The sequence below is a fragment of the Hyaena hyaena genome, unplaced genomic scaffold, assembly GCF_003009895.1.
Source record: "Hyaena hyaena isolate Hyena2069 unplaced genomic scaffold, ASM300989v1 scaffold_162, whole genome shotgun sequence".
Lineage (NCBI taxonomy): Eukaryota > Metazoa > Chordata > Mammalia > Carnivora > Hyaenidae > Hyaena > Hyaena hyaena.
The window spans coordinates 500,651-512,978 of record NW_024080795.1 but is presented as its reverse complement, the minus strand read 5'-3'; the positions used below and the strand labels follow the sequence as shown (position 1 = coordinate 512,978).

Here is a 12,328-nt window from a genome sequence, read left to right as displayed (position 1 = left end):
CAATGTTTAGATGTCAGATCTTGGAAGGTTATTATAGGTAAATAACGGGAACATTAGGAAGTGACTTAATATCAAAGTGTGGTTTAAATTGCAGCATGATTTACTGTATATGCTAAACAGTAAGTTTGGTGTATTCTTTTTCCATAGAAAACTGGCTGTTTTCTTTGTAAACTGGAATGTTTGGCTGAAATATGGCTAAAATAGAATAAATAAGGTTGCAAAAACTTTGAAATACTGCTTATGATTATTCTTTTTCTTCCCTTAAACAGAAATGTACACTTTGCAGTCAGCCCGGTGCTACTATTGGATGTGAAATAAAAGCCTGTGTTAAGACTTACCATTACCACTGTGGAGTACAAGACAAAGCCAAATACATTGAAAATATGTCACGAGGAATTTACAAGTAAGAGAACAACAATTGTCCATTTTCTTTAACTTGTCAGTAAGTAACTACCCTTAAATAGACGACATTAGTCACTCGGTCACTATTCCTAGATGGTATTTAGCCAAGTGTAGAATACTTAGGACTCTATATAATGAAACAAGTACTATGACTGGCATTTTCCTCTGACTATACATCCCCGGATTAGCATTCATTCAGCCAGTGTGTATTATGCTTACTAAGTGCCAGGTATTGTGCTAGGAGCTGGGCATACAGTAGTGATCAATACTCATACAGACTATGTCCTCGTGAAGCTTATAGTCTAGTGGGAGAGACACATCAACTAAATGGCCACATAAATAAATGTATAATTGCAAACTACATTAAGTGCTAGAAAGGATACATTACAAAGCACTACGAGAACGTATAACAAGGAGGAGCTGACCTCGCCTGTAGGGGGAGAGTGTTTAGGAATTTCCTTAAGGAAATGGAACTTGAGCTGAGATAGGAAGGGCGTAGATCAATGTGGGTGTTGGGACAGTGTTCTAGCCAGAAGGAACAGCGTGTGCAAGACCCTGAGATGGAACTGAAGCAAGGGTGCAGACGGGAAGGTGAGTCAGGAGGCTGCTCAGGGAATGATGATAACACAAAGGTTTGGAGATTTGGGATTTCTGTCCTCTGTTTTGTGGGTCTTCTGTGTCCATGTACATCTATAATGGTTCCCTTCGTTTAACTGAATGGAGAATAAGTTGGTGGGGGTCCGTGGATTTTGGACCTGCCTTTGCGAGTTGTAAACACTTCCTACCATTCCCAGGATGCAATAAGCCGGTGACTGAACACTCTACTATTTTGTGTACAAAGCAATTTATATAAGCAGTCACCACATATTTGGGCGATTGGATGAGGTGCTGATGCTCTATTATAAAACTTGCCAAACTTGGTTTAAGAAGGAGGGCAGGAGATGTTTTTCAAGTGAGTTCTGTCAAGCCTTTAAGGAACAGGAATTCTAATATTTAAAGATGTCCAGCACATGGCAAAAGAAGGAAAACTTCATTCATTCTATGAAACTTACATTACTTGTGACACCAAACCTGACAAAGAGAGCATGTAAAACAAAAACAAGAAAGCTATAGACCAAATCTTGCTTTTATAAATAATATACCAAATTCCTAAATAAAATGTTAGAAAGTCAAGTCCAGAGCTGTATTCTAACAATGTAAAGACTGTTCAAAATTAGGAAATATATTAGCGTGAACCATTATAACTAATAAAGAAAGATCCTATCGCCTTTCTGGTGGATGGTGAAAAGGCATTAAATGACATTCAACATCCACTTCTGAATTTTAAAGTAAGGAACCAAGAGTGCCCTTGGGCAACGAGGAGTCCTAACGGAGCATTTATGAGAAAACAGCAGCAAATAGCTTTATTAAAGTAAAGAAACCGTGGTTCTTAATCAGGGCTGAGCCTCAGACCCACCCGAGGATGGAGAAGGCCCTCTTTAAAAATGTTCATGCCTGGCTCCACCATCAGAGATTTTAAATTCACTAGGTAGAAGCCCAAGCCATGTTTCTGGTGACCCCTCCCCCCGCCCCCAGCTCATTCTCACGTTCGTCCATAATTGAGAACCGCTGTGCCAGTACCCTTTCGTTCAGATGCAGGCACAAGACACGGGCACTATCACCAATGCTGCTTTTCAGCGCTTTTCAGGAGGGTTAAGCCAGTGCAACGGGAGAAAGAAGAAGAATGTGTAATAAATATTGTGAAGGAGCAAAATAAAATTGTCAATATTTGTTATCGATGTCATTGTCTACCAAGAAAATCCCAAGGAATCAGCTCAATTTATTAAAACGAATAAAAGCTCAGTAAGGTTGCTGAATAGTAGATCAGTTTTTAAAAACAATCCCAGTAATAATTAGTTAGAAATCATAAAGGAAAATGTCACCCTCCATCCCTTTCCCCACACACCTACCCACACCAAAGGTGAACTTTTTTTTTTTTTTAAAGTGTTTTTACACAGGACCCAAATGAATAATAAAATATGTTCCTTGATGAAAAGACTCAACCTTGAAAGATACCCATCCTCCTCTAATCTATATGATAAATACAATTGTAATGAAATACAAAATTTTGACTTTTATCTATAAGAGTAAGTGGGGTATTATTTTCAGTTGGTAATGATTAACTTACCTTATAGAGAAAAACTGAAAGCTTAAATGAGACACAAATTTGGTTTTCCCCTCGAAGATGTCCCATGGAGAGCAGTCCACATGTGGTAGGCTGTTCTCTGTGTCATTGGAGACCCAGATTACCATCTTTCTGCTCTCTCATACTTCGGGCGTCCCTTCCATGAGCAGTAGGAGGAAGTGGGAGCAAAGGAAAGTGGATGGGCAAAGTGGCTATTCCTCCAGCTGAGTGGGTCTTTAGTCCACCTTCCTGGAAGTTCCACATGTACTTCTGCTCAGCACCTCATTAGCCAGAATTAAGTCACCTATCGCAGGGAGGCGGGGGAATGCACCCCTGGTGGGCACATTGCTAGCTACCCAAATCTGGTTCCGTGCTATGAAGGGAAGGGAAGAAAACAGGTACTGGGGCAGTCAACAAGACTTTACCACAGCAGCCAAGAAAAAATGTAAATGAGATCAAGAGGAGAAATCCCCTATTAGGTCTCAAAACCAGTGACATAGTAATTAAACCTGGTACTGGCACAGTGACAATGGTCCCAGGAAATCTGTGTCTCTGTTGGGTCATTTCAGTAGTACTGGGTCTGTGGAGACAGAATGGATTATTCAGGGCCTGATATCTGTACAGTTTATACAGATGGCTCTCCATTTAGAAAACAGGTTGGATTCTTCCCTCAGACTGCACCCCAGAATATATCCTTGATGGGTTAAAAACCTAATCGTATGTAGAACTGAGTAGAAAATGTAGGAGGAATTTTCTAGAATCTGTTGAGTACAGATGACCTTTCTAAGCATGATAGGAAACTCAGAATTTTTGACTGTATTAAAATTAGACTAAAGAGAACGTTAAATCCTTAAAAAAAAAAAAAACAGCCCAGGTTTTTTAAAAAAAATAGGCAAAGGACATGAAAAGGCAATTTATAGGAGGACTGGCTGTTGATTATAAGCCTATGAAAAGCTATTCCCCTTTATTTGTAATGAAAGAAATATACATTAAAAAAGATCTTACCAGCTTTTGCATATTTGATGGGCACAGATTAGTAGGATTCACATGACAGCTAGGTTCTGGAGACCTGGGCATTCATGTTTGATACTGAGTTAGAATATAAATCCGTACAATTTGGGAGAGCAATACAGCGTTGGAGACCAAAACCTTTAACAAAATAGTGTGTATATTTTCCACTAGTCTGCTTTGTAGGGATGTCTGCCAGGGAAGTGAGCAAAAAACAGTGCAAACACGTATATGCAAGAAGTTTCATTGCACTGTTGTTAATGATGGCTGCGGTAGCCACTAAGGCATCTTACTCATCTGTGCTTCGGATTGATGAGGTTACCACAGGTGGCATCGGTGTGCTCAGGGATAGCGACAGTCCCTGCAGCAGTCAGCCTAACAGTACCGCTCAGCTCCAGTAAGATTGGATTCGCCTTGGTGAGGTCCACGGGGGATCCGCCTGAGCGTAAAAGCCTCATACCCCATTGGAGCCAGCACCTGGTCCACTGTAGTTCTGTAGGCATAGGTCATGTTCAGGTTTACATCACACAAGAACAGAGATGCCGCTTGCCAGAGTATAATTTTCCCTGTCCAGCTACAGTCTCCCTACTCAGCTACACTGAGTAGCAGCTCAGTAAAGAAGCGGACACACCATGCCAAGTGTTTTAAGTTGCCAGGGGAATAGCTAGAGTTAACTGAAGGTGAGATGGGAAACGATTTTTAGCCTTTCACCCATACTAGCAAAAATCAACCCCCCAAAAGCCAGCACATCTATCAAGAGACTTTCGTTTTAGTCCATGCGTTTAGCGGAATACTATGCAGCAATTAAAGAACGAAATAGCTCCATGTGGAGCGTCACAGAGCTATTTTATGACCGAGTAAGGTGAAAAACCAAGTTGCAGGATCTATTTTAGCACATAAAAAGTACACGTATGCACATGCGTGTGCAGATATGTGTCTGTATACATAAAGTTTTGAGGGGCATATTCAGCAGCTGAACAGTTGTTACCTCATCCATTGCATGGGAATTGAAGAGATGCAATTTTATATTTATACACTTCACTGGTTGATTATATTTGTGAGCAATATATTTACAGTAGCATTAATATTTAAAAATAAAAGGCCCATGTTAAACATCTAAAATCAGATATGTGAAGAATTATTGTATTTAAGTTTTAGCTCTGTTTACATACTGTAATAGTTATCCATTTTCACTTTGGGGAAAACGTGGAAAATAAATATAAGGGAAAAAAGCTTGATGTGAACTTTAATTCTACCAGCAAAGAGAATTTTAAATCTTTTTGGATATTTTCTAGACATTTATGTGATTGTGTGTATGCATGTATTTATGAAAAGATTTTTTTATCTATACTATAATGTTTTCCGCTTACTATACCTGAGGTATTTTTCTGTGACAAACAGTTCTACATCACCATTTTAATGGTTGCATAATCAGTTCCTTTTCTAGACATTCAGATGGTTTTTACTCTTTAGCTGTTACAAAACCATGTTGCCAGTGACCATCTCTAAACGAAAATATTTATATTGGGATCCACAATGACTTGAATTACTCTCTATTTTTTTCACATTGAAATTTGTTTCTAAATTCTGCTTATGGTGTGGATTCCAGATTTTTTCATAGACACTATTGAGTTCTAATGAGAGTCCATATGCAAGTATTTGGGGGATAGAAGAATGCACAAATAAGAAGAAATGCAAGGAGGAATACTTCTGAATGAAGGGGTTTCCCTCTCCTGTATGTGCTTTCCTTTACTGGCTCTTTCTGGATCCTGAATGTACTCAATAGATTATTATAGTAATCTATTCGTTAAATGTCTTCATTAAGGCGAGAGAAGATTACATAGTGATCCTGCTTATCTTGTTCTATTGTCTTTATTGTATTACCAAACTTTAAAATGTGTACGTTTCTAAAAAGTCAGTCACCCACCATAAGAAAGTGAATTGTGTGACAGTAGAGATCTTGTTTGACTGGTTGACACCTGTGGTCTTGGTGTCTAGATTGGTGAAGGACATATAATGTGCCTATGGGAGTGGAAAATAATCCCACAAAAAGATTAAAATCTGTTTTAACAAGAAAGGGCTCATCCTGTTAGAAAAAAACTCTTATGAAAAAAACTTACGAAAATTTTCAGAAGTTTACAAAACTAGGGTAACAGCCCCCATCTCAGCAGCTACTAAGTTATTGCCACACTTGTTTTCATCTGTTGTTTTTCTTTCTGATGTATATTAAAGCAGAATCCCACGCTTCTTTTGTCATTTTACCCTACATACTCGGTATCGCTGTGTCATTATCACACTTCGTAAAACCAGCGGTAGGTTCTTGGTATACTCTCCTACCAAGTCCACATCCACATTTCCCCAGTTGTCTTGGAAATGTCTTTTTAGACTTGCTTTGTTCAAATCTCAATACATACAAGGTCCCTACGTTGCATTTAATGGATATGTCTCATAAGTCTCTCTTGATATAGAGCAATCCCCACTCCACCCTGCCCTTCCCCCCTACTTGTTAAAGAACCCTGATAAGTCTTGTAAAAGTCCCACATTCTAAATTTAGCTATTTACTTTTTCATGGTGCCATTTACTTTGTTTCTCTACCCCTCCATATTTCCCATAATTTATAAGTTGGTTCAAAGGCTTAATTAGATTCAGGTTATATTTGGGGGGAAGATACTTTATAGGTGTACCAGGTAGGAATTCACTCTTGATATTTGAACTCATGGTTTTTGTTTTGTTTTGTTTTTAAGTGATTGACAATATGCAGCATTTGAAGAGTACAAATTCTTTCTCCATAGTTCTTTGGGGGTAACTGAAAATATTTTAAGAATAAAAAAATAAGCAAAACTAGGTCAGTTGCTATTGTTGCTTCTCCCCCCCCCCCCCGCCTTTTATTCTACTCACATATTAGAAACTCCTCATGTTAAACTGAGTTTTAGATCCTTTGTGTCAGAAGGATTCCTATATGAATGTCTTTTATGTATTGCTGACCACAAGAGGGCACTCACTGAACATTCGTAAAGCATTGTTCCATCTTGTCAACTTGTGCATAATTGACCTGAAGCTCAGCTCAGATCAGCTTACCCACTGATTACGGTGGGGTGATTACCTATAAAACACAGATTGGTACTTATATGTTAGTTGGCCTTCCTAAACCCTTGTCCTAAATAACTCACATTGCTATTTATTAAAAACAATGAATGTCAAGTATACGGTGTATATTACCCACTTAAAAGATTGTCAGAACAGCCTAATGTCAAAGTATCACTCCAGAGGTACAAATCCTCTAATTTTAAAGGGAAAAACCTACTGTCACCATGGAGAAATTTGGCCATCACCACCACTTAAGCCAAGTGATAGAGAGCATCACTCACTAATAGCGGGGCATTCTGAAAGTAACATGCCTCTTGAAGTACACAGGGTCACCTATCAAATATCCTGGACTAACAGAAAAGCTGAACCTCGAGTTAACCAAATGAGAGAGAACCAAATGAAACAGTACCACAGTTAGACAAATCCAGAATGGTATAGTTGAAAAGGTAGCTGGTATAACTTTTTCTAAAAAGTCAGTGTCATGGGGAAAAGAGAAGTTTTTGGAAGCGCCAGTCTAGATCAGGAGAGACCTAGCCAAATGCAGGGCCTGGAAAACTGTTGGCGGGATGGGGGGGGTGGTGGCTCATAAAGGCACTCTAATAAAGGCCAGGACACTAATGCTGAAAAGACAGACATTTTGAGGAATTTGAATAAAAATGTTTCATGACATATGAGCAAAAAGCAACAGTATATATAGAGTTTATATTGATTCCTAAAATGTGCTTTTTTATGTATCTGAAACCTTGAATTTGATTATTTCATCTGTATACCTGCAAGTTTATATTTTTCAAGTTGGCTGGAAGCTTTATTTTTCATCTCAGTGGGCAGGATAAAGACTTGCCTCATCCTTGGGCATGTGTGACAACATTTACCCTAAGCCGGAGGTTTTATTTCAGATGAACTTCCATTATTGCACCAATTGAGTCCTTTCCTGTCTTTGAGATAGAAATAGACTTATAACTAATGGTAGAGTTTTTAAAAAGCACGGATGAGGAAACCCTTACTTTAAATGGGCACCAACCTCATCTACTAATGATGTAAATATATTCTCATCAATAGTGACAAAACATTTTGAGATTTTTATCTTTCATCATTGTAGACTATATTGTAAAAATCATAGTGGAAATGATGAGAGAGATGAAGAAGATGAGGAACGAGAGAGTAAAAGCCGGGGAAAAGTAGAAATTGACCAGCAGCAACTAACTCAGCAGCAACTTAATGGAAACTAGGTATGAACGTTACTTCTCTCGGATCTGTTGTCAGGATACAGTACTCACGGATGAATACATGTTGGAGTAATGGTATATGCAGTATGATTTTTCAATGCTATTATGTTTAGTTAAGCATGTTCCTAGAATGCTAAAGGATTGTGTAGGCTTGCATAGTTTTTTTTAACTAGCTGATTTTGTACCAGTAAAACCAAGCTCTCCACTTTATCCATAAGTATAGCTATAATGTCAAACCGATAAGATGCTCTTGCTCCTCAGTAACATTATATTTATTGTGTTCCCCCCAAGCATCATGTTTTACAATTTTTTATCATCTTTTGAACAGGTTCATGGGACAGAGTTAGAAAACTGGGAATTGAATAAGACATCCATAACTACTATGCTTTTTTCACTGTTTTCTAAAATCAAAAAGGGTTTGTAACTTTTTACTGCCCAACTCTTAGATCCTTCATTGAACCGCCTAAAAACGTCTTGTTTGTTTTATGAGCCTTCACTAGATGGCAGAATTTGACATGTTGCTATTACGTAGCTGTAGTTTGCAGTTTCTGGGAAGCAATTGAAACACTATTAACCCTGTGTATAGTGTCGACAGTTAAAGCAGACATTGAAATGAAGTAAGCTATATTTCTGGACTGAACAAAGTTCTACTGTCTAGCGTGTCTAAGTTTGTTTAGTGGATTCATACTCGAGAGCATAAGCGAATTTCACTTTGCAGTGCAAACACGCCTCTGGTGGCGACACATGGGAAGTTGTGTTTTTTTGTTTTTTGGTTTTTTTTTCCACACTCAAGTAATGGAGACTAAAAATGAAGAGAACCTTCTTTTTCTCTTGGCTTTGACAGCACATGCTAAAAATCTCTTCCAAGAAGTGTGCTAAAGCTTTTCATTACGTTCCTGTTAACGTTGTTCTCACTGACCAGCATGCACTCGGGCAACTGGTGATAATGAATTATGAGCTCCAGTGCGCTCCTGCCAAAATTCTCTTGACAGTAAACCTCTTCTCTTATCATGTCATACAAAGAACTTCTAGCAAAATTATTGGATCCTTTCACGTTGAAACTTAACATTTGGCAACAGCAAATTGAACCTCTTTAAGATTTAAAGGGTTACCACTCACTAAGGACTTCAGCCACCATGTCGGAAACCGGTCCCTCTCAAGTGCCGTGGGGTGTGGAACACTTCATAATATTGGCCCAAAGTGTGTAAGGAGGTCTCATATGCTGTGGGAGAAAACAACAGCCTGCATAAAACAGTATTTATTTTGAATTTTGTGACCACTATTTTTAAAAAAATTATTTAATATTTTTAATGTTTTCATTCATTGCTTTGCGTATCTATTAAATTTGTGCCCTACTGTCGTGGTAGGGCTTGGCATGGTCTCCATCATCGGAGTTGTTTTTCAGAGCCTAAGAACCCAGCTGTTTAGAAAGGATTTTCACACTGGCATTTCCAGCTAGTGATATTTTCTTCCACTTAACCTGCTGAAGCACATTTATATCTTTCTTTATGGCAAAACCAAAAACCTTTAGTTGTGGTCTGCCTAATACTACCATAGCACCTCAATATTCCAAGGTAGGGCTTATGATTTTTGAATTATTGATTAACCTACCACATTAAAGCAAATTAGCTAATGAGAAATACCATATTAACTTGACTGTGCATCAAGATATTCTGCAGCTTATGGAAAAGCATTTTTAAAATGTAACAGGTGGAAAATTACACTGTGCTTAATGACTGATTTTGTTTTTTTTAACTGCTAGTCCCTTAAGGTCACATTTGTCGAGTGTGTATTCACTTACGTCAAGGGACTCGATGATTGCTTTATTTTAACCATCTTTTATTATTTTTAGAAGGAAAACTAGCTTTAGTGGGGTTACCCTGTATGTTTTTCTCCTTTTGCTCTAAATATGCCATTGGGCTTTTTTTAATGTGTGTGTATGTGATGAATTTTCAAAATTCACCATGACTTGAAGTGCAACGACAGATCTAGATGTTTGTTTACCAAGCTATGTGACTTTTCCCAAAGGATCTGTACTTTATTTCCTTACAACAGCTTGAAACCTGTTATTTTAAATCTTTGAATCACTGTGTCTTGATCATTTTTACATGGTGTGCCATAAACTTACCCGTGGAACAATAGAGCACCTTCATTTTTGGACAACTACTGTAACGATGTTCTTAGGAAAAATGGAAGGTGCTGGGGTAATAATGGCCAGTCAATGATCATATCATGGACTTCAAATACTCTAGCTGTCAGTCGATGGATTTGCTATGTAATCAATTGTATAACTTTGTATGGGTGTCTTCAACCCTTTCTCTGCCACTAGCAACCAGAATAGCACTTTACCTTTTGGTTGGCTAGAATAAGTGGCTGGCTACCTATCTTTCTCACTGTGGTGTGATTGGCTAAACAGTCTTTCATTAAAAGTTGAAATGTAAATTGAAGTCACATGAAATCACCTTTGGTTGTAAACCTCCAATACTTTGATTCTCCATCCATGTCTTCGTCACATGCTGAGTAAAAAGTGCCTTACAATGTAAAAATTGTACAGTACTTATGTTCCCAAGTAGCATCATCATCTTCTGGGTAGTAATTACATTGTGGTATGAATATTTAGAAAAATGGACCTCAGCAGTGTATTTACTGTTCATCTCTTAAGTCCTTAACTGTAGTTTTGATGAGCATGACATTATTTGATAAGTATATAACATGTACATCATTTCAAAAAATACTGCCATGACTGTCTTTTATGCATATTTTAGCTTGAAATTTTGAAGCGTCTTTTCTTTCCTTTTATTCCACCCTTTTGTTTTGTTTTGTTTTCGTTATTGATATTCAACAGTGTAATCTTTGCAAGCGTATATTGAAGATTATTCTGGAGCATTTATTGCCTTACCAGAACTGTTAGTAAGAAATGTTCTTTAGAGTAGAAAGATAGACTTGAGTTTCTATACTTTAATAAGAGCTCTTCGTTCCTGGGGGGAGGGGGAGGGGGGGTGGGAATTTTACTTTCATCTCAATTTATTAAAAACCCACAGCTGAAATACATTTTATTTCAAAGATCAGCAATTTTACAATTTCAGATAGTACTTGCTCAGGAGTACATGCTACTCAAGATATTAAGAGAATAACAAGATATGTAGATCTACTGTTGAATCAGAATCTATGTACTTGAACAAATGTGTGAATCTTAAATATCTCAAAGAAAAAGAAAAGTGTTCTAGAATGTTGTTGCTTTTTTGAAAAGCACTAAAGGTTAGACCAAGGTATACCGTTTTGTTCTAACAGACATTTAGGTTAATTGTAAAGATAAGGAATGCATTATGGGTCAAAATCAAACATTCCTCTCATGTTATGTATATTTTGTTCCTGTTATATTGGCTTTATTTTCAAAATTGTAGTTTGTAGTATTAGTTTCCTTTTATTGGTATTCTTGCATATACTATTCATTCAATAAATGAGTTATGACTTTCACGTTTCTATGTATGTCTTTCTTTGTGAAAGGGTAATGAGGCTTATTTGTAGCAGCAGTAAGTTGGTGTTCCCTTTCATCTGCCTTCCAGATGAAATGCCTAGTTTGTTTAGTGATTTGTTGATACACAAGTATGAGAGAGAACAAAAAAGTGCATTTGAGTCCAGTTCAAGATTTCATAACATACAAGTCTCATCCTGGAGTGAAACGTCCATCTTTCAAGCACAGCAGAACAGCATGACACCTTGGTTCTTTTATCATTCCGTGATTCGGGTTCCTTCGGCTTAAGTTAGGTTCTCTGGAAGCTAGTTAAAAGGTGATTTTGAAAATAAACCAAACTCCTAGTGCAGTTTATCTGGTAATGCGGAGGATGATTAATATTCTTATGAAGGGATTCCACCTTACAGATTTCAATTTACTCCCTTTATCATGGACAGCTTACTTCTAGTACAGTGCTCATATATTGACATAGGCGTATCCAGGGCAGAAATCAAAGTTTTAATTAGTGGAATGGGCTCATTCCACAGACACAACTCCTAACCTGCATTCCTACTCTAGAGGAAAAATAAATTAGGGGCGCCTGGGTGGCTCAGTTGGTTAAGCTGTCTGACTTCAGCTCAGGTCATGATCACACGTTTACTGAGTTCGAGTCCCACGTCGGGCTGTCTGCTGTCAGCGTGGAGCCTGCTTTGGATCCTCTGTCTCCCTTCCCTCCCTACCTCTCTCGCTCGCTCTCTCTCTCTCTCTCTTCTCTCTCTCTGCCCCTTCCCCACTCTCTCTTTTTCTCTCTCAAAAATAAATCTATTTTAAAAAATTGTGTAGCAGGTCTGGTTAATGCTAGAACTATGGGATAGTGTGTCTTACTGCAAATGTTACCTAATAATGCTTGTCACACACGCATGTACGTGCCAGCGCGTGTGTCTTTAAAATCCATTATTTACGTTCATTTTGTTTTTCAATTTTTTT

At 37.9% G+C, this 12,328-nt stretch overlaps 1 protein-coding gene across 4 annotated transcripts in view; it reads left to right on the top strand.

The window, feature by feature from the left end:
• PHF6 (PHD finger protein 6) overlaps positions 1-11,364 on the top strand; it is a 47,576-nt gene extending 36,212 nt beyond the window's left edge. For 2 of the 4 annotated variants that reach the window (XM_039239898.1, XM_039239897.1), the window contains 2 exons: positions 270-403; positions 7,761-11,364. In XM_039239898.1, coding sequence (XP_039095829.1) covers positions 270-403; positions 7,761-7,890 — 264 coding nt within the window. In that variant the 3' untranslated portion in view covers positions 7,891-11,364. The remainder of the gene's footprint in view (positions 1-269; positions 404-7,760) is intronic. The other 2 variants (XM_039239896.1, XM_039239895.1) reach the window with 2 other exon arrangements.
• The last annotated feature ends 964 nt before the right edge of the window (positions 11,365-12,328 follow it).